Here is a 23,120-nt window from a genome sequence, read left to right as displayed (position 1 = left end):
ACTTCTAATTGTTTTGTTAAACAAATTTTTATCTATGTTCATACTTTTTTCTTCTATTATCTTTATCCAGTTTTAGGATTAGCACAATGTTGAGTTCCTAAAATGAGGGGAGAAGTGTTTCTTCTTTTTTCTGCTTTGTTTGATATAATTTATCAGTTAAAATGTATATGAGCCTGCTGTTGTCATATAGGTAGGTTTTCAAGCTAGGAATATACTTTCTTTAATAGGTGCTATTCAAATTTGATATCTCCTCCAGAGTTAGTATCATTAATTTGTCTTCCAAGGTACTTCTTAGAAGTTGTCAAATTTATTTCAAAACAGATTTTTGTAATATGCTTTCTATATCCTTTTAAATTCTGTAAAATCTGGAAAAAAATAAATAAAATAATATGGAGTACTACTCTGCCTTAAAGAACGAGAAACTGGAGACATTTATAGCTAAATGGATGCACATTGAGGCCATACTCTTAAGTGAAATAAATAGCACAAATGTGTAAATACCGAATAGTTTCTCTGGTGTGAGAAATTGAAAGTGTAAATAAGGATTAAAATGAATAATTGATAATGTGAAATAGGAAGAAAAGGTTCAAAGTGGTAGACGGATCAAGAGGGGTAGGGGAAAGGAAAGAAGGGAAAGGAAAAATATGAGAAAAGGAAAAAATGGAAACAAAGTCTTTGTAAATAGGGAAGGGTGGAAGGGGTGAAGGGAGGGCAGAGGAGTGGGGAAAAAATAAGAACCAAGATACATCATGTAAAGGTACAAATTCCCAATGATAAATGTAAATGTATTGTATACCTAAAATGTACCAAAAAAGAATTACAGGGAAAAAAAATAAAATAAATCATCTGCCAGCTGCCAGCTTTCAAGTTTCACTGTGCTTAGCAAAACACGGTGAGCCCCCCTCTGATGGGGATTTTATCAAAATGGCCATGTTGTCTGAGAGCAATTCCCTTTTTCATGATTTCTCAAATGAGGTTAAAATTATGCAATGCATCTCTGAGATGATACTTAAGAAATATTGTTAAAGATTGAGTTCTGTGCATGGCAAGTGATGTTAGTCAGCAGCTCACCACTGGCTTACAAATGACAGCCTGTTACTCCATGTATTGGATGAAAGATTTAAGGAGTTCCATGCAGTCTATATCACTCAGGAGCCCATTCAGAAACAGACTTTTTCTCAGGTGGGTAAGTCTTTTGCCTAGTAAAGAGCCTTTGATAGAGGATCACTTACAAAGACTGGGCAAGGTTAAGAGAACAAACGAGAGGAATGATATATACTGAAGCTAGCATTTTCTGGAGTTGTTCCTATCTCTAGGACTGAAAACTCAAGGAAGGAAACAGTGTTATCAGAACCCACAACCCTAAAGGAAAAGCCACAGAAGCCCTAGTGGAGGGAAAGTATACATACTTTCAGAGACAGAGCACCAACACAGGGAGAGAATGGGTAAGAAAAACCACAACTTCTCTCCCTCTGCTCTCTAATCTCTTTCAGGTGATTCTTAGTCAAATCAACTGGAAACCATCCCACCAGTGACCGAATGCTACAGTCTACAGGGCCAACCATCTGGGACCTAGCAGGGAAGTATAAAATTGGATCACCAGCAAGGTAGGTGAGAGTTGGAAAGGGCAGAAGATATGTGCAAAAGAGCACAAGTCAGACCATCTCACTCCACTGCTCAAAACCCTCCAATGGCTTTTCACCTCACTCAAAGCAAAATCTGAAGTCTTTGCACAATCCTGCAAAGCCATTTGGTCCCCTACCTTCTCATCATTTTCTAGCATGGTAGCAGCTGCATGGAATTACTTAATCTTGTTGAAAACAGACCTTAGATTAAAAGTACAGAGATTCAGAGTCCAGGCAGAAAACTTGTGCAAAAATGTAAGTGATGGATGATAGTGGTTTGGTTGCACAGCAAAATGAAAGTCTGAATGCCGAAAATATTTTGAAGGTAAGTCAACAAATTTTGTGACACGTTGCATATGAGTTGTGAGAAAAACAGAGCAATCTCAACTACAAAAGCTTTTGTCTGAAGTAACTAAAAAAATAGAGTTATAACTTACCAGGATGAAAATACTGCAGGAAGAGCTATCTCAGTTTGGAGGAGAAATTCTCATGTTCATTTCAGCATATGGAAAACTGGAGAGGCCAACTAACTACTAAATGGAGACACTGAGTAGACATTTAGCTACAAGGGAATATCTTGGCTGAAAATATAAATTTGGGGGTCATTAACACTTGGTGATATTCAAAGTTAAGAGACTGGATAGGGTCACCAAGTTGGTAAGAGTAGAGAAAAAAGAGAAAAGCAGCAATTCCTAGACTACTTTCAAGGTTTGGAGATTGGAAAGATGAGAGAGAACGAACACATGAAACAGAGAGGGACTAACGGGTGACACAGGAGGAAAACCAGGAACTGCCTGGTCAACAAGCTGAAGGTGGAGAATTGGTCAGTGGCCGTGCAGAGACTCAGCACCAGCAGGCTCAGAGAGTCGGTGTGGTTGGAGGTCCAAGACAGAACTAGAGGAGAGGTCACAGATGAGTCTAGATGGTTTTTGTGGGTCAGAGTATTGGCATTTTCACAGGTCTCTTTGGCTCCCTGTTTGTCCTCACTTCAACATATCTACCAAGGACCTCCTAAACTTCAATGTCTGCTTTATTTCACTTAACATTGTGGTTTCAAGGTGCATCCAAGAGGCCGTTTTCTTAACCTCTCTGAGGCTCTTTTAAAAATATAAATAATAACATTTCCTACAATATAGAACTGATAAAAAGATTAAGTAAGGTAATTAAATGAGGTACTGAGCCCCACACCTCTTGTTATTTTTACATTTCTTAAAATGCCAATCTGATTATGCCAGTGACTCTTTCTTTTTCCATTGTCCTTCATCAGATGAGCCCTAACTTAACATGCTATTTCATTTACTTCACATTTGATACTCCAGAAATATAAAGATACTTGTGGGTTCCTAAACCTTTCTACGACAAAAGGCTAGACAGAGCCCTTGAACTCCTTTAGGGTTTCAATTTAGGAAATGTCATGAACAAAGACTTCCACTAGGGGGTGAGCAAGGAAAGAAGGAGAAGAAGGAAATGAAATTAGTCAATTTGCTGCTGGTTTGAAAGATATCATAAATTTGCCCAAGATACAGTTTTCATCTGTGCTATTACTGGGACAGGAGTTAGCCTAGGATTTTTGAGACAAAGGAGGGGTGGGGAAGAAGAAAGAGGAAGAAGGAGAAGGCCAACAAGGAGGAGAAGGAGGAAAGAAAAAAGGAGGAGGAAGAGAGAAACAAGGAGGAGAAGGAAGAAGAATTACAACCACAATAAGTGTGATATGGGACAGAAGAGGAGAAGGAAGGCAAAGACGCATAGAATAGAAAGAAGTAGGGAAAGATGGAGAAAGGGAAAAATCTAGCCACAACACCTTCTGGTCAGCAGTTTGCTTTGTTCTTAGGGGAGAAAAAAGTCTAGAGAAGGGGTGGGGGAAAGAGGAGAGAGAAGTGGAGGAAGGGGAGGAGGAGGAGGATGTGAGACTGGGCTAGAGAAATGAAAGCAAGCAAGCCTTGCAGGTGGCACTTGGGACAACCTCCCTGAAGTACAGCAGCTCCCCTTTACAGGGACCCAGACCCCCAGAGGCTGAGCTAAGAAGGCTGCAAGGCTGCAGGGGAACCAGAGGAGAAGCAAACAAAGCCATGGTGAGCTTCTAGCCTACATAATTTCCAAATACTCAGATAGAAACTCTTCTTGGAGTTGTAGAGCCAGGTTGTAAGGGGACAAGAGGCAACCAGTCTCATCTATGGTTTTAAAAATTGTAGAAATAAAAAATGCTTTCAGGGTCTCAAAAAAGTGATCCTGGAATCTCTCCTCTCAGGTGTGTTAATGTCTACCCCCTGACATTGTCTCTGGTGAGATTCTGCTTTTGCAACAAAACACAACAGCAACCTGGAAAATGATACGCTTCAGAAAGTACAGTTTTAAGGTCTGCAGAAAATCTGTGGTTTTTCTCATTTAAGTTACTTGAAAACATACTTCTTATTTGTATCAAAATGCACTGTTTTCCTTTCCTGGCCTCTCTTTGACTATTTAATTCTTTTAGGTATTTGAGATGTTGACCCATCCCGATCAAGTGTAAGAAGATATTATTAAAACTAAGAATCACTAGTTCATTAAGCACAAAAATACTTTTTAAAATATGCATATCAGATGTTAAATAGTTTGACCTGAAGGCTGAACAGAAAGGCAGATACAAAAATTACTGAAATACAGAAAAACATCACCAGAATAAAGTTCAGCAACTTGAGACTAAAAAATGGATTCAAAACTATGTATCAGTTTTGGGGTAAATTTGATGCAAGTTTTTCATTTATGTCGGAGAACATTATTACTCTGGATAAGATTAGTATATGTGCTGTGTTTTGAAATTGAAGGAAGTTGTAAGAACCACCTCAAGGTGCTGTACATTTGTGGTTTACAATCGAAATTTCCTTTTGTATTTTATTGCAGGTATTTTCATGGAAATGTCAGAGTTCTCCAAGCAGCTTATGGAACATCTTCAAACTGTGGGTCTGGGCCGTGCTCTGTTGTGGTATGTTGTGATATTTTCTTGAATATCCACTGAGAGTAAACAGTTACAGAGAAAATTATTAGGTAGACAGTTACAATTCTATCCTTCCTATGAGCATCTCTTTTCTTCCGCTTACCTTAGCAGTTCCCTGGGAATCTCCTGATCCTATCTTTACCTGCCATACCCCTTGCTCCCAGGTCTAAATCCTGATAATCTCACAAAAGTTCAATTATGAAGGAATATAGTTAATTAAGAAATCTCTCATCAGGCCTTTGTAATCTGTGCCAATTATTTAGCACTTCATTTTCTATTAATTTAATGTATATCAAGGGACTTTCTACAGCTATAGTCTAGTTCCTTGAGGTAGAGGCTTTTAATTATTTTGATCCTTCTTCGCTGATGTTACAAGTTGTTTTTTTGTTTGTTTATTTGTTTGTTTTTGGTACTGGGGATTGAACTTGGGTCCTTGTGCTTGCAGGGCAGGCAGTGGAACCACTGAGCTAAATCCCCGGCCCTAATGGTACAAGTTTTGTGTCTAAGTGTTAAAGACTCTTCAGCAATAGTTTTGAATTTTCTTTCCTATTTCTTGAATAAGCTAATGTCTTCTTAAGCCTTCACTTGGATTTTCAGCTCTGACCATGCAAACACATTTACCATGCTCTTCATTCCCAGTGTGATAAAAACAATGGTGAATGCCTAAATTAGAAAAAATGATTACAGCAAAAGACATGTTATTAATTCCCCTCAAGATACCACGCCCACACATTTCTAACACACTTTTCCCACCATTCTCGCCACTTTTCTAAGCAGCTCTGGAAGTCTTCTTTTGTGAGTGTCTTTAGTTGCACTGTTGTGGCTGCCTCGCTGTCTTGAATCTATGCAAACTGTTTACATGTCATGGTCACTTTTGACTATGGGGACGAGCCAGAAGCTATACAGTGCCAGATCCAGTGAATAAGGCAGATGAGGACACACTATGATGTTTCTACAAACCTGCCTTTCATTGGATGACATTGGCAGCAGCATTCAACATATTTTGATCACAACTTTCAAAGACACTCAGGAAAGAGGACTTCCAGAAAGGCTCTAGAAAGTAGCAAGAACAAGTGTTTGTGTATGTAAGGCTAGGGGGAAGGGGAGGATTTTGAGTGAGATTAATGGCCATGTGTCTTTTACTGTGATACATTTTTAAAACTTAAACATTCTCCATAATTTTCAATCACCTCTTAACATATTCCCTATCCTGTGTCAGCCCCATGTCTTATTTTTATTCAACAAGTATTTTCTGAGTATTTTCCGTTTTAGATACTGAAGATATAGCAGTGGCCACAACAATTTATTTCATGTTAGAACTCACATTCTAGTGGAATGGCACTTTCAAGACTTTCATGTTTATGATGTTACTGTAGGATATTCTTTACTCATTAATCATATTTTCCAGTTCTCTGCTTATTTCTGGAGTATTTGATCTGATCAAGGTTTATTATCTTGTCTTTGCATCTGCTGTTCTTTGTCCAGAACCTGAAGAGACTGTAAGAACTGGATCTAACTTTGATTTGGCATTTCTCCAGGGTGCTTGTTTACACAGTGAATACACAGCAAAGATAGATGACTGTGAAAACTTTAACCTTACTGTAAAATACTATTTCACATAGATCACACCATGTTAGAATGGCATTTATCATTATGGAATCATTGTATAATTATGTGTTTAATTGTGTTTCTTCAAAGCCCTTATAGTTGAAGCTCAGTTGGGTATCTTCACATATATAACCTAACATAATCAATTTTGTAATCCTACATCATTTGGTTTTGTAAATTGTTCTTTTTTTCTATATAGTTACATATATAAGGCTTGGACTATGAATTGAGGCCTTCTCAGAACAGCTTTTCTTATAATAAAATATTATCTTTTTGATATGGGAGAGATATGTAAAAGTATATCATTGTTCTTATTTTGGTTCTCCTTGAGGAAGAAGCCTAAGGAAATTGATACATACATCAGGAAAACAATAATACATGTTGGCCTTGAGGAAATTATCCTGGGATTTTAAAAAGTAGACTGTAAATTTTACAGTTTTATGATATTATACTTTATATTATTTTCAAATGATTAACAGCCACCAGGAAAATAAAATGCCAATTTCTTTTTTTCTTTTTTTCTTTTTAACTGGGGATTGAACCCATGGCCTTTGCATTGAGCTACATCCCCGGATTCCTTTTAATTGTTTGTTTGTTTGAGACAGGGTCTCACTAAATTGCTAAGTTGCACAGGCTGGGCTCAGACTTGCAATCCTCCTGCCTCAGCTTCTGATTTTCTAGCTGGGGATATAGCTCAGTGGTAGAGTGCCTGCCTAGAAATTCCTGGGTTCACTTCCTAGTACCACACACACACACACACACACACACACACACACACACAAAGAAATCTGAATTTGTAAAATATGTTGGTTAAATTTCACTTGAAAACATTTTCAGAAAACACTATTTTATGAAAGTAAATCTAGAAAGCCAACCCACTCAAGTAAAGCAATGCCATGAGTAAAGGCTTCTATATTCAAATCAGAAGGTCTGAGGTCAACTGCGGTCAACTGCAAAGGGCTGACGTGGGGGTCTAAGCCAGTCACCTGGTCTCTCCTACTGGGTTCCTCCTCCTCCAGTGGGGGGCTCAGCCTGGTTTAGTGCTGAGCCATCACACAGGTCACACTGGTATCTTTCAGATTTCCTGGCACATTATGGAACTGACTGCTGGACTTACCATTATTCTGCAAAACCCATGAAGTGGGAAGATGCTAGGAAGTTCTGTCAAGCAAATTACACGGATTTAGTTGCCATCCAAAACAAGGGAGAGATCGAGTACCTGGAGAAGACACTGCCCTTCAGCCGCAGTTACTACTGGATAGGGATCCGGAAGATAGGAAATACGTGGACGTGGGTGGGAACCAACAAGCCCCTCACTAAGGAAGCAGAGAACTGGGGGGCTGGGGAGCCCAACAACAAGAAGTCCAAGGAGGACTGTGTAGAGATCTACATCAAGAGGCTCCAAGACTCGGGAAAGTGGAATGACGACGCCTGCCACAAACGGAAGGCAGCTCTGTGCTACACAGGTGGGAGTGGCCACACTCCCGGGCTACCCCCTGCTCAGGGCCACCCTGGTTAGAACAATCTGACTACAGCACCGGAGGGCGGGGTGGTGGTGGTGGTGGGGAGACAGCAGTTTCTGCTTCATCTTAAAACACTTCCAACCCTCTAGATCGGTTGGATCCTGTCACATTTTTAGTGTGTAAAGCTGGTCCCTATACCCCTGAATTCAGTTCCCCCGAGGCTATTGGCCCACTGTGTGGGAAGTAGGGAGGAGGCGCTGGACAGCCAGGGCCCCAGGATGCGCACTGGGCGGTCACTGCACTTGGGGCCCTTCATAGCTTAGGTTCCTATCACCTACTTCCTCCTTGAGGAGTAGGGGTTTGTGCTAGACCTTTTCCTGGCCTAATCTTATTAATTCTGTATAGTAAAACATTGCACTATCAGTGTATGCAAATTTATTTCTGTAAAAACTATTACAAAATTCTAACAGTATTTTTCCCAGTCATATTTTAACAGTGAAATGTAGTGAATTGGTCATTTACAAATTGGATCTTACTACTTTATAATGTTTGGATGTTTTAATTGTAGCACTTTCTCTAAAGAAAGGGATTGTTAAGCAGAGTGCAGAAAGGATTGAGGTCGGGTCGTCATTAATATGCTTATTATATGAAAAACAAATAATTTCAAGAGTTTCCATATATGTCCCTGAGTTTCTCCAAAATGTTATACTATTACTATCAGTAAATTTACTCTAAAAGGGAAGAAATGCCTATGGCCATATGGCTAGTACAGCTCACAAATAAAAATTTTAGCACATGACTTTTATGCAAACACTTTTGTGAATGTATGAAAAAATCCTTCCTGTTTATTAAAACAGTCCCCAACAAAAAGTTAGCTACGTCTAAGGAAATGACTGTGAGTACTAAAATGTAATCACATTAAGCTAGTTTTTTCTAATCTCCTTAAAGCTTCTTGCAAGCCCAGGTCATGCAGCGGCCATGGAGAATGTGTGGAAGTCATCAATAATTACACTTGCAACTGTGATGTGGGATACTATGGGCCCCAGTGCCAGTTTGGTAAGCCCCTTTCCTTTCTTTGTTTCTTCCTATACAAAATCACAGGAATCATCGTAATTTATGTTAGAAGTTGGTTGGGACAAAATGATACTAGCCATTCTGAGAAGTGGGAAGTTTTAATCAGAGTTATTCTTTCACAATGGTTGTCTTTCTGTAAAGATTTCACAAGTCAACATGAAGTTCTGCTGAATTATGAAAGTCACTTCTCCGCAAGGTTTTGGGGGAGGGGTTTGTTTTGTTTTGTCTTGAGTACCACAAAGAACAAGGTGGTTACAAGAAGAAATCAGGTGTGATAGAGTCCCACTCTCATGGAGCTCCCAATCTAATGAGCATCCTGGATTAATCAGAATTTTAAAATCTGAAAGAAACTATACTATTTATCATTAGGAGGGTGAGTTGATCCAGAAGGTAATCTTGCTTTTTTATAGAAAGCTATTTCATATAATGATACATAGCACATGTCAGAGATATATAACAAATTCTACACATTGATTTGGGCTGGGTATTTCAGGAGAATACAAAGGTAAATGTATTATAGATTCTGCCTTTAAAGGAGTTAGAGTTAATGAATGGAAATTATATATGCTCCTGTTGGAGTTTGGTGGAAAGCAGACAACTGGGGTATAGTTGTGGGTTCTGGAGACTGCTGAGTGGAGGAAGCTGGCCTTTATTTGGCAGTGATGGGCCACTCTGCATTTAATAGTGACACACAAGTCAATCATTCTAGAAACAGCAGATTGGATAGATTGGAAAGCAAAAAAGGAAGATAGAGAGGGTCATCGGGAACTTTTTGAAATCATTCAGAGTCATGGTGGTGAAAATGGAGAGAATGCAAAGATTCAAAGTCAGAATCTTTGACCTAATCAATCACTCCTGAAGAAAACATCAGATCCTTTGATTGATGCCGGTCTGGTTTTGAAACTGTCAAGTATCTGGTGCATAAAAAACTTGTAAGAAGAAAAAGAGTTTACAAATAATAAAGAATTAAAGCCAAATAAATTTAAATGTCAACCTGTCATTTCCTGGTGCCCTTCATTGCCAAATAAAGGCCAGCTTCCTCCACTCAGCAGCCTCCAGTCCCCACAAGCATGCCCCAGTTGTTTGCTTTCCACCAAACTCAAACAGGAATAGATCTAACTTGTTTCATTTCATCCTTGACCCATGACTCTGACTCAATACATTACCCCATCCAGGACTTAAAAAAATCTTTATACTGTGGGTGTGCCAGCATGCCTTTCTAAACATTGCCCTCTTCCTTCCTCCTCATCTTCTTCCTCTTCTTCCTCCTTCTTTTGTCTTTCCATCATATCATTTTTTCCTCGTTGTCTTTTTACCTATGATCATTGCTACTGGGTTCCTTTATAGACACTTAGTCAACCCCACAAACTAGTCACTTCTTAGCCTTTGTCTTGTCTATGGCTCTTCTGACTCTTTGTGGTCCCTTTGGTCAAACTTACTGACACTTGTGGATTTACAAATACATGTGATCATTGGACTGACAAATCTGTCTCATGCCAAATATGCTAAGAATATCCTTTAGGAAGTCTAAAAGATGGTAGATAAAGCCCATTGTCCCCAGCCACCTTTCCCTTTCGTAATTTTTATCTCAGTATGTGGAATCACCCTTTACATGGGGTTATGGTGTGAGACTACCCACCTCTGGCATTTGTGCCTGGAAACATACTACCAATTTTTATAACATTTTTCTAATTTGTCTCCTATTTGTCAATTCTATTACCATTGCCTTCGTTGTCTTTCTCCTAAATTATCGTAGTGGACTGCTAGATGAGCTCTACAACTTTAAATTAGCTACTCCCCTCCCATATGTTACTCATACTATAGGCAGGCTGATTAGCTTAAAACACACACACACACACACACACACACACACACACACGGCCATCTATTCTTTAATTTACATCTATCATTTGTCCTACAGGATGAAATTTAAGCACCTTAAGGCCTAGAGTAATACTTAATATGTAGTAGGTACTCATAAATCAGTAAAAAAGATAAGAATATTTGCTCTTAGCTCCTATTTTTCTCATTGATCACATCTTTACATTCTTCCCTGCCTCCTCTTTCCTTTTACTAACACTTATAGTTCTCCACCAACCACATGTGCTTTGTATCTAACTGACTTTGCTCCTGGCCTTCTCTCTCATTGGACACAGCGAACACAGCTGTTCATCTTAGTACTGGGACCATTTCTTCCAGGGATATTTCTTTGGACCCCAAGACAGGCATGAGTCTTTCAAGTGGCAGAGCTAGGATTTCAAATCCAGGCATCAGATCCCCTTAACCCTTCCTAATACCATTCCTTTCTTTACTAAAGTGGTACAGTGTGCACCTTTGGAGACCCCAGAGCTGGGCACCATGGATTGTACTCACCCTTTGGGAGAATTCGCCTTTAATTCACAGTGTACCTTCAACTGCTCTAAGGGAACAAACCTACTTGGGATGGAAGAAACAACTTGTGGGCCATTTGGAAACTGGTCCTCTCTAAACCCAACCTGTCAAGGTGAGTGACTTCACACTAAATCATGGTGATCCTGGGTCTATAGTCTGAAAAAGTGCAGAGGAGTTTTGCTAAGAAGGCTGTAACCTCCTTTGGAGCAAAATTTAAACTAATTTAGATTACACTGTGATGCCCTTCAAAGGGATTTTTCTTACTAAAATTAAAAAGAAAACCTCCAAACGAAAATACAACTAAATGCCTCCAAAGCTGTCTAACAGTGCACATCATGATTTGTAGCAATACAATGTGCTTATTGTGTTTTATTTTTCTACTTGCTGTGGTTTAAATAATCAGTCTTGCTGAACCTCAGTTAAATTTTGGTTACTCTCCTCTCAGTAACACTTATTTTATGTGGTGTCCTATTTAACACCAACTGGTTTCCTTCTTAGAGGGTAGAAGACTGTCTTGTTTTATTTAGTGTATTCTTAAAATCATCTCATACTTTTCCACCCACATGAACTCTTAGGAGAATAACAACTCTTGTGAAAAACAAAAACCAATTTGTCTGTCTTTTTAAAATTTGAATATAGTATAAGATTCCCTCCCACCTTTTAGCTGCCAAAATCATCCCTACACAGGAGAAAATGGGTAGTGTCTGCCTTTGTGAAGTCTTGAAGCCATTTTCTACATTTATGCTCCTGATCCATCAGTTTAAATAGTTTAACTCTCAAAGAAATATTAGAAGCAACCCACCTGTTTAATTTTACAGAAGCTGGGGTTGCTTCAGAGAATTAAAATATTTTTTTAAAAGTTCTTGGGTAGACTATACAACAGGTGAAAAAGTGGAAGCTCTACATTCCCTGAAGACATTCTGCAGTGCTCTTGTGGCAGATGCCCTGTGGCCCAGCACTTGTGGCAGGGCTTGAGAGCCACCATGTGGAGAGAGTAGCCTGGAGCAGCCGCCCTCACTCCACTGTGGGTTTCCCCCGCCCTGTTGGCTTCATTCATGGCCCATATAAATGATCATTCTCAGGAAAATAAGGTCTGGGAGCATTATCAGAAGGAAATTCTGGCAATTAGGAATTTCTAGATTCAAGTGGATGGTTCCACAGTTAAGTAAGATAATTGTACCTAAAATCCTTTGGTCAAGAGAGAGTCTTTGCTCAGAAATACTATTTTGTGTTGTTTTATTTTGCTCTTTTTCATTGAAGCAATTCCGTGTGAGCCTCTAACAGCACCTGATTTGGGGGCCATGGACTGTAGTCACCCCCTGGCCAATTTCAGCTTTACTTCTGTTTGTACCTTCAATTGCTCAGAAGGAACTAAACTAATTGGAGAGAAGAAAACTACTTGTGGACCATATAGAATGTGGTCAAGTCATAGTCCAATATGTCAAAGTGAGTAAGTTTGCCTCAATATTCTGAAAATTTAGCAGATGTTGGGGAAAGATATACGAAACTCTTGAAGTTCATTTTGCTAAACATATGTGGCCTAAACATGCATTTATATGCATCACCTTACTTTAAAGCCTTTGTTGTTGTCTCCTCCTTTAATGACAGTCATCTGCTTTTGTTCATTCTTAACTTACAATCTAATCCCGCTGTTCTGACTTTAGAATGGTTTTCTCATCTATTCTTCTGTTCCACTAAAATGTGCCTCTCTTTTTAGTTCCCTGAAATCCCTCTACAAAGGTAACCAATGGTCACCTAGTTCCCCAAATAATGGCTATTTCTCAATGATCATTAAGCCAATGTCTCCCAAAGCTGTCTCTGTGTTAGGATCGCATCTCATCTTTGCATACTCCCCACCTGACAGAGGACCTGGTGACAGGTGGTACAATAAATGCACACTGAATTAGCATATGAAAGAATAGCTACCACTGTCTGCCCCTGAGACCATCTGCCTAGATAACAAAAGTCTCTAAGTGGTAGGATCTGTAGAAGTCGTCAGAGAGACTGACCTTTGTGTGTGTGTGGAATGAGGTGGGCAGCAGAGAAATGAGGAGACCTTTGCGGGAGGACTGTGGGTCAGCCTTATCAGGCAGGTATATTTAGCTAAGGCCTAGCTAGTGTCCATTTCCTCATCTTCATCCAGCCAACAGGTCTTCTGTTTAGAGCCTCTGGAACGTGAGCCTCTTCTCCATTGTGTATTTGAGTTGGGGATGGAAAAACCTTGGAAGGCTCCATCAAAGCAGCACGAAGAATAAGGGACCAGTTAGACCCCATTCCCATATGTGGAAGTAGATTCCTTCAACTGGAGGCATCACAAAGCAGATTTTTTCCATATTTTTTTTCAGTAAAAACCTGCAAATGAACCCAGTTTACACTTACGAAAGGGTATGTAGATGTGTTCTTTTGCTAATTTGTGAAGAACATGAAGAGAAACAGTAAGACTGTATCATTTGATAGATCAGTGCGGGTTCTTGGCATATAAACAAGTGCTTATCTTTGCACTACTGCTTTTTAAATGTACAGGAAAAGCAATACTAGTTTCCTTTGACTTCTAAGTTACCCAGTTCATATCACTGGCTTTTTTCTTAAAGTTGTATTAGACTTTCCAGATCTTTTCTGTGCTTCATAGTTACAGCATTGACCCAGACCATGGAGCCAAACACATTGATGACCACATATTATTGAGATTTTTAGATACAGTCCCAGGAATTTCCTGCATGACGCATCTAGGGACTGAGATTGCACAGGCATTAGACCAGAGGCTGGTCCAGTCTTTCCCTCTGCTATAGACTCTTCTTGGGAGCTTTCTTATCTGTTAAGAGGCACCAAATGGGCTAGTGTTGGGAGGCATAAGACGGAAAAGTCAAAATCATGTGCTGGACTAAGGAAATACACTGTGGCCTCATGTTGTGTGCCTTATTGATTTCTCTTTCAGAATTGGACCAAAGTTTCTCAGTGATCAAGGAAGGTGATTATAACCCTCTCTTCATTCCAGTGGCGGTCATGGTCACTGTGTTCTCTGGGCTAGCCTTTATCATCTGGCTAGCAAGGCGACTAAGAAAAAGTATGTGAATTTAACTTTACATGAAAATAAACCAACTTTAAAGTGAAAAAAGAAAGAAACTCACAGGAAATTAGGTGCAATAGATTCAACTGAACCAGGTGCCAAGCTTTACGATCTATAGACCTTGGCCCCTGGAGACATATAAATCAGTCAGTACATTCCTTCACTAAAACAGCCCCACTGACTTTTGCTTTTCATTAGGCAAATCTTTAAAAAAATACCTATTGTTTTCAAGGCACCTTGCCAGGGGAGTAATAGCTAAATGAGTTATTCTAATTTGTTCCTAATTTTGAACAAAGGATGCACAAATCTCTGTCCCCAAAGAGCCTATACACCTTTGATTTGGAAGTGAATCTAATGTCCACGTAGGTTTTCAAGGTACTGCTCTCAAATACCTGGCCTTTTTAGAGTCACAGACTTGTCCACCTTCTAACATAGAGTTAGTTGCATTATTCTTGAAATAAATCCCATGCATTCTCCATGACATCACCAAAGCCACAGTGCTTTCCCTCCAGAAGGAAAGGGAAGAAAGAGGACTGCCTTGAGCAATTACTATCTGCTGCCTGGACAGTAGGTAGAGTAGCACCAGAGGAGAATACAGCATTACTGCCCTTTCCTCCCTGGTTGGTGCATCCATGCCTTAAAGTGGGATCAATCTTTCAGCTTCAGGTCTATTGTCTGCAGCAGGCTTTGAGGGTACACAACCACATTTGGCCAAACTCATTATAAAATTCATAAACATTGGGAAGTTTTTAAGATATCTTGTTTCCAGATCAGGGGTTGTGGGTGACCTCAAAACAATTGCTAAAGCTTTATGTGGCATCCATTGACTGCCATCTTAATTTCCCTTCCATCACTGAGTTAGTATGGATTGTGTTCACTGGATATGGGACTTAAAGATTCCCATATGCACTTGCAATTGCAGGAATATTATCTAGCAACACCTAATGGCCTTCCAGTGTGATCTGATCTTTCACCCGACTTTAGGAACAGAAGGTACTATATGAGTTTTCTTATTAACCCAGGAAGACAATGGAGGGAACACTATATGTGTAAGAAATTCACTAGCTATAACCTGAGAACACAGAACAGTTAATATGTCTGTTAACTCCTACTGTTAGAAATTCTGTGGAGATGGGATCCCACCATCATATAATATTATACTAAATACTTACATACTGTATTAAGGCAAAAGAAGAATGACCTTGCTTTCTCACTATGAATTAGTCTTTCCATTGAGATGTCAGAGCTTGACCCTAACTGACCTTTCCTTGAATGATGATGGCAAAACTGAGTGGGTAGAGAATAGGATGGGTAATTGCGTGCTGATCTCTGGGACAAGGTGGCTATTATCTGAATAACTTTAAGGGCTGCAGGGCTGTAAATCAGCTTAACAGGGAGAATATTTATTCACAACTTCCTATCTTGTAATAAGAGGTTGTAGAATCAAAAGAATTGAGTCAGTCATGTGTATTTAGTGAGGGGTTAGTTGGCTAAGGCTGTTTTATGTATAAGCAAGGTAAGCAAAGCATAGGGTTGTTTTTAAACTTTTTACCTTGGAGTCATTTCTGTACAAGATCTCAAACTGATAACTTGAAAACTGCCATGCCCCTGCTGTGGGAATCAGTGTGGGGCAAACAGGAAGCAGATAACGGGCACTCGGGGTAGTTACAGTTGTGCTGCCACTGAGAACAGACGCCCCAAAGATCACTGACTGTGTAGAAACATCAGGGTAACTTTCAGGTGACAACTGACTAGTCTTCATTTGTGAAACTTCTACCATATCTCCACTTTCAAGTAAATGACTCTGTCTTCCAAAAATCTTAATTATAAGTTGGTTCTTTAAACCATGAAGAGTATTTTTCTAGGTTCCCATCATGAATTTACAGAGATTAGCTGATTCACCGACAAGACTGAAAGTGAAAATAATAAATATTATTTATAAATTATATATAATTTATAATATAATATAAATATATTCATAAATAATAAATCTGTATATATACAGTGTTCCCCTATTTGGAGAATTGTATAGGCTTGTTGGGTACAGAAAGCTGAAGAAAGGGCCAGGTGGAAATTTGGAACATGGCGGCCAATGAAGTGACCTAAATGTTAACTCCACCCTTCTGTCCTCTGAATAGAGACTGGATCCTCTGAACCTAGCACTTGGGCCCTTCCCTGGCAGTCTCGGTATCCAGACTTTAGCTCCTTTCTGGAAAAGAAAGAGGGACCAGATACTTGCTCCCTTACTTGACCCATCTAGGAACATTTTTTTGGTCCTTGCATCATCATTCTTCATTAGTCATCACCATCAGCCCTGTTTGATAAAAAAGGAAACTGAGGCAAAGACGTTTAGGCTTAATCTATTAAAATCACTGATCAGCAGGGGCCACAGTCAGAGATCAGACTCCCATCCAGGTTTGTCTTCTAAAACTCCAGTGTTCAGATTCATAAGGCTGGGTTTTTTTTGGTTTTTTTTAACTTGGAAAAATTTTCCAACTGAACCAGGAGCCAGGGCAAGAACAGGGCATGAAACTGTGTGTGACTCCTTTAGTTCCCTTTTCTTCAAAAAGAAACCTCAGTAGGAACAGAGTTCTGCCAATCTATTGTTACTTGTTTCATTGTTCCCAAATAAAAAAGCATATTTCTATGTGGATAAACAAATGGAAACTGAAGTTAATTCACACTTGCTTCTCTGTGACTGTTATTTGATCCATGTTATCAGCAGGCTGAGTTTGGAAAGAAAAGATTTAAAATAGTAATTTCAAACATGTTTAAGGATTAAAGCAGTAATTGAGCTTTCAGTTATAGGTCCTGGCCTAAAATCTTTGAGTATATTTTCTTTTATCAACCAATAAGGAAGATACAGTTATTTTCGTCTCTCCATTATTTTGAGAGGGGGTACACTGGGAACTGAGCCTGGAGGCCCATGCCAGGCAAGCCCTCTACCACTGGGCTGCATCCCCCACCCTTTTATAAAACTGTAGAGACAGGGTTCTGCCAGGTTGCCTATGCTGGCCTTAAACTTGTGATCCTCCTGCCTCAACCTCCTGAGTAGCTGGGGTTACAGGCATGCACCACTGCACCTGGTTTATTATGCCCATTTTACAGATGAAGAAATCATGGCTCATAGAGGAAATGTTTTTCAAAGACACACTGAACTGCAGGTGGAAAAATCACCTAGGTGGGATGATTTTAGAGGGCACGCTTACAACCACTGAAATATACTGCCACCCAAATGAGTCTTTCTCCTCAAAGAGTCAGTCAGTCTCTCTCTCTCTCTCTTCCTCCCTCTCTTCCTTTCTTTTCTTTGCTTTCATTTCCTCTATACCTCAATTCTCCAGTCATTCATTAATATATTTACTTATAGTTCAATTTTTTCAAAAAGAATGTAAGACAATTTACAGAACACATTCAACATAGCAAATTGGAAGTAGCTAAAAAGCAAGAAAACGAAAGCAAAAACTTAGGGCACAAAAAATAAGTTGGAGCCAAAATTTCAGTAGTTTACAGAAATGCCTGCAACAAGAAGTCCTGTACACACATGAGGAGAGGGTGTCAGGCCTAGCTCTGTGTTTCCTTGCAGCCAGTCCAAAGGAAAGCATAGCCAGCCATGTCAGTCACTGTGTTCGTAAGATGAAAATACAGTGGTTACTCAGATAAGGCTGTGCAGTTCCTAATAACAAGACCAGAGTGAAGTTTTCTTGTGGATTCACATAGAGAAGATGCTGAGAGATGTTATGACACATTTTCTTACAGTGTTAGCAGCTGAATCCCTTAGGGAAGAGTCTGCAGGTAGGATGAAATGTGGGATAAACATGTGAATGGGCATCTTGGGTCTGAGCACCAGATGATTCAGCCTACACTTCTGTCTTCAGGACCAGCCCAAGGATGGCATGGAACCTGAGAAGCTTAGGCATTAACACATTTGTTTTGCTGGAGTACCTACCACTGTTTGAGTTAGAAATTTAAGCCAGGGCCCACAAACCCCTTAGGGAAAGACGAAGGACTGCCTAACAAATGTGCAATGCACTCCAAAAAACAGTTTTGAAAGTGAAGGGTCCCTTACTCAAAAAATTGGTGTTGTGTATTTTCTTTTTTTGCTTATTTTATTTCTCTGTTTTCTTTTCTCTTTTTAGGCAAGAGATCTCAGCAAAGGTAAGTTTTACAGGTGAAGAGTTTCCATATCTGTTGATCTTTTACTTTTCTTAGGATATGTCCTGTCACAACTAGACACATTAACCCCTCAGCAGTTACTAACCTGGGAGTCTCATCTGAATGAAGTTTCGACATAGAGCGATACATCAGTAGCCTCCCTGAAAAGCTGTGGTTTTGGTACTAGTAGAGCTGAATGAATGAATAAATGTATAAGTATTAGGAAGGAGCAGTTTATGTAAAGGGAGTTTTCTTGATTGTTTCCAATTTTTTTTTTGAGGATTACAGGCTGAACAGACATGGAGAACTACATATAATAATTGAATAGGATTTATTGAGAAACTAATGTCCCTAGACCCTAAGAACATACACCCCTAGACCACAGACCCAACGATGTCTAACACAGAAGGGTAAATGACTACTCTAACTCTGATCCAAACCTTGACCCTAAGAACTGACCTTCAGAAACATGGAATTGGTGAGGCTCATGAATTCTACTCACAGCTTTTCAAAGAAACCTTTTTTTTTAGTTTGATCTCAAAACTCAAATTCTTAACCTGGAGAAATAAAGATGGCAGAAATGAAGATGGCAAAATATTTCAGTTTTATGAGTTTAGTGACTTGCTTTAAAATTTTAGCAAGGAGAGTATAAGTAAAAAGAACTGACAATGACCCTTTGGTGATATATTGAGTACCCAGATGGATAATTAAGCTTTTAAAAAAAAATGCTGGAAATGAAGAGAGATGTTTCCTAAAGAGGTTGAGTATTTGGTCAGACAACCATCTCACCAACCACAAATTGTCACTGAGGAAATCTTAGTAGTTCGGTAAGTTGGAGCTCAGGGTAGGGAGGAGGTGCCAGAAGTAAGATACTAAAGTCACTGATCAGTCATATTAAGGAATACTGACCTTACCCTGAGTTTTAGGGGGTGTGACCAAAGGTGTCAGTGTGTGTCACATCTGCCTCTTATGAGGATCCCCGCACAGCGGCAGCAGAACCATGGGAGATGAGTGAGTTTGGAGACAGAGACTATGTTGGAGGCATTTGAAGTTATTAGGGTAAAGCTGTCTGGACAAAACTGCAGTGAGACTGAGTTCATGACATAAAAGGAGGTAGAATCAACTGAATGGGGATCTTAATGGAGAAGGGAAGGGAGCAAAGGAGAGGTGAGGGAGAAATTGCTATGTTTCTGATCTGGGAACTGGTGGGTTGTAGTACTATTTACCACTTAGAAGGGAACATAAAAGAATCAGACATTTTGGAGACAAAGATCTTGAGTTCAGGTTTGTACATGCTGAGCGTCAGGTGTCTGTAGTCCATCTGAAGTTTGTTGGATCTACCCACAGCACAGGTCCTACCTTGAGTTCTTCCATTTCAGGAGGTGACAGCCATCTTAGGAGTGGGTATGATCAGCCAGAGAAAGTATGCATTTGAGAATGGAAAAGGACATACCAGAGGGTGGTAACCAGAGCAACATCAACATCCAAGTCAACTAAGGGAAAGGAGAATAAAAGAGGTGGCCAGAGAGGTACAGGCAAGATGGAGAAGAGCCAGGAAACAAGAATGCCAGGGAAAGAAGGAAACGGAAATAGTTTCAAATAGTGCTAGGAGAACCCAGATGTTTCTGCTGGGCATAACTAGGGTGTCAGCAGGGAGACCTTTTTCGGTATAGACAGAAGTCAGATGCCAAAGGGTAAAGGAAATTATTGTGGATGAGAAAGCAGAAGCATGCAGTCATCTCTTTAAGAAGTTTGGCTACAAAGGGGAGAGGAGTGATGGGTACTGGATGGGGACAGAGGGCCAATGGATGTGCTTTTTATTCTATTACCTTATCTTCTCTTTAATTGTGTAGTTGGGGTCTGAGTAGGAAAAGGTCCCTTTTGGAGTTGGCTCTCTATCTTTGTGACAGGAAACCCACAAGATGCAAAGGTTTCTTTCATGCCCACACCCACTGAGTGAAAGTCTTTTCTGGCACAATCTACCCAGATCTGCTTTCTGCCCACAGGAACCACCTATTTTAACTTCTGCTAGATGGAAGCAGGTCTATCCAGTTTTTTAGATGCCTTGAGGGGACAGAAAGGGATGCTGGCTGGAAGGATACTAGCATTAATTACCATATTAGGCAAATTGCCATATTAAGTTTCATAATACACTGATTTTTATAATGAATGAATTAATCATTGTTTATTGAACACTTTTGTGTTGGAACAATGCTAACCTTGACAGAGACACCAAGAGGAGTAAGCCCTTGTTTCCTAGCCTCAGGGAGATTACTATCTTGTTAGGAAGTTAAGACAGCAAAAAGAAAATAAAGTCCAGAAAAATACAAGGCAGAGTATGGTAATAGCTAGTGAATTTTGCATTGGTGAAAAAAAAGATCATTGGGCTTGGTGATCACAGAAAAATCTTATAAAGGGGGTGGAACTTGGGTTGATTTATAAAGGACAAATGGGGTTGAGGTCGATGGAGAGAGTCAGGGAACGATGGCAGTCCAGAGGAGGGAAAGATGTCAACAATGGTACAGTGTTGTGGCTGCAAATCCATGGTCGAAGCCCATGATCAGGGCCTGGATCCCATGGCTTATTGAGTTCCTCTGGAATAGAAGTTGGAAAGGAAGGTCAGCCCCATCCATATGTGTCCCAGTTGCTTTATCAGATGGTCTGGAAGAACTTAGCAACTGCTCAGCTGCCCTGGAACAGCTCTCATTTATTGACCACAGTGACCTTAATTCATAGAATCATAGAATTTTAGGTCTGAAGAGAATCTTGGTAGACATGATGTTCAAATTCTCTTGGTAGTAGAACTAATTAACTTTTCTATAAGCCTTGAGCTAGTGAGAATTAGTAGTAAATTCTTATCAAATATTAATTTCAATGAAATAATTAACTGTTGATGCAAGCCTGTGAGAGTAGGTACTATTACTATCCCCATTATACCAGGCACAGAGAGTTGCAACAGATACTGTGACTTCATTGAATAAATGGCAAGACAGATTTGTAAGTATATGGATCCAAGCACCATGTACTTACCCCTTAAGATTCTAGAACTCAGGTAACCTGACTCTTACGTTATAGTTATAACTCCCAGCTGCTCCCCTCCTTTAGTAATATGATTGTTTTGCACACTAAACTATTGTGTCATGGCACTGAGGAAGGGTGGGGTAGAAGAAATAGGACATTTATTTTTAAGCTGTTGAGCTGACTCTCACCATCCTTTTACTCATTCCCATTAGCTTTAGGCTGGTGAATGAATGACTCCTTGGGAAAATGTGGTTTTGGTTCTTGGCGGTTTTTCTGACTCTTCTGCAAACCAGTTCTGTTTATCACATTTGGTTTCCAGTGTCTAAATTCTACTTGGGTAAAAGCTACACCCAAGATACACAGGAAGATACAATGCCAACCTCAGAGGAGGGTATGTTAGGTTCTGTTTTGAGAAACATTTTCATCTCTATTTTGGCAAGCACGTTTGCAGCTGCACAGCTGTGGTTTGCCCTGACAGCTCATCGTGAGACCAGAGTCTCAGAATCTGGTTCTCCCTTTGAAAGGTGCTAAGACACACCAAATTTGGCTCTCCCCCTCCTTTCCAAGAATTATACGGTTATAACACACACACAGAAGTGTCATTTATTTTGTGAAACTAAATCTGTCACCATCTTCTTAAATCACACCCTACCAGAATCAGACATTTAGACCTAATACCATTCCTTTCATAAGCTTTGATTTTTTTTCCTCCGATTTGACTTTCCATTTGAATATGGCATCTATCACATTCCTGAGCTGGCCCTGTTCTCACTCAACATCCTTCAGACTCCTCAGGCCTGGAGGTATCAGCTGCCATGCAGACATCTGTCCAGGTGCCATCTGTGGACAAGCAGCGTGAGCATCACTGGGGGCTGCCTGGAGATGCGGGACCCCAGGCCCCTTCGGACTCACTGAATCCATTTGCATCTTAATGCCACGTCTGGTGGGACTGCACAACTGCTCCAGTCCTCTTCCCATCTCCCTTACAATGTCCTCCGCTTGTGTTCAGTTTCCAGCTGAAAGCACTTCCTTTTGCCTCTTCTCACCTTTAGTGAATTCCCCTTGATTACTAACACTTTAATTTTGGCAATTGTTAAAGCTCCTCAGTTTATTTGATAATTGCTTGCTTTTCTTTCAGTATGAATGACCCATACTAATTCCCCTTCTGTGAAAGAAAATTCTGGAGATACTAAAGAATCATTGGAAAATGACCTCAAATCCTTCCATGAAGAGTTCTGCATGGTGGTGTCGCCTACATCACAGATGAAGTGTGTGTCCTTCAGTGTGTCTGGAAGGATGACTAAGTGATCCATAGCCCCTTCTGCTCCCATTTTGCCCCTCATCCCCATCCCTGGCCCACAGTTGTTTATATAGCTCAGTCTTATCCTTTCTGTAGAGAAATAAGACCTTAGGGGGAAAAGATTACTATGAAATATAAAGATGGCTGATTTTGCTCTTTCCTAACTCTTATTTCCCATTTCACTTCAATATGGTCCATGATAACAATCACTTCTAAATACAGTGAAAATTTGATACACATGTAACTACAGACTCATTTTTCTTGCAGATCAAACTTTACCTCCTCCATCTTCTCAATACCTGGAGGTACATTCTTACAGAAAGTTCATAAAGTTGATGTTATCCTGCCCTTCCAATCCAGTGAATTAATGGAGTCCTGCTCAAGTTAGAAAAGTCCTGTCTGCTCTGCACCCCCATTCTGTAAATAGACGTCATCCTATGTAACT

At 39.9% G+C, this 23,120-nt stretch overlaps 1 protein-coding gene across 6 annotated transcripts; it reads left to right on the top strand.

The window, feature by feature from the left end:
* The first annotated feature begins 1,045 nt into the window (after window positions 1-1,045).
* Window positions 1,046-22,919, top strand: Sell (selectin L). 6 transcript variants are annotated; one of them, XM_021244728.2, is made up of 10 exons: window positions 1,046-1,182; window positions 1,494-1,607; window positions 4,506-4,587; window positions 7,287-7,673; window positions 8,619-8,726; window positions 11,062-11,247; window positions 12,396-12,581; window positions 14,071-14,199; window positions 18,339-18,357; window positions 22,514-22,919. In XM_021244728.2, exons 4-10 carry the CDS (start codon window positions 7,343-7,345, stop codon window positions 22,530-22,532), a joined length of 978 nt encoding a protein of 325 aa, XP_021100387.1. In that variant the 5' UTR covers window positions 1,046-1,182; window positions 1,494-1,607; window positions 4,506-4,587; window positions 7,287-7,342; the 3' UTR covers window positions 22,533-22,919. The 6 variants fall into 6 exon arrangements, with proteins under 6 accessions (XP_021100387.1, XP_087063031.1, XP_021100386.1 ...); XM_087206905.1 differs by lacking the exon at window positions 22,514-22,919 and adding an exon at window positions 22,162-22,400; XM_021244727.2 differs by lacking the exons at window positions 1,046-1,182; window positions 1,494-1,607 and adding exons at window positions 3,569-3,697; window positions 3,874-3,981.
* Window positions 22,920-23,120: the final 201 nt, after the last annotated feature.

The sequence above is a fragment of the Heterocephalus glaber genome, unplaced genomic scaffold (genome assembly GCF_053883595.1).
Source record: "Heterocephalus glaber isolate CG9 unplaced genomic scaffold, H.glaber_assembly_v1.0 deba00000738, whole genome shotgun sequence".
In the NCBI taxonomy this organism is placed as follows: Eukaryota; Metazoa; Chordata; class Mammalia; order Rodentia; family Bathyergidae; genus Heterocephalus; species Heterocephalus glaber.
This window is presented reverse-complemented; position numbering and strand designations above follow the sequence as displayed.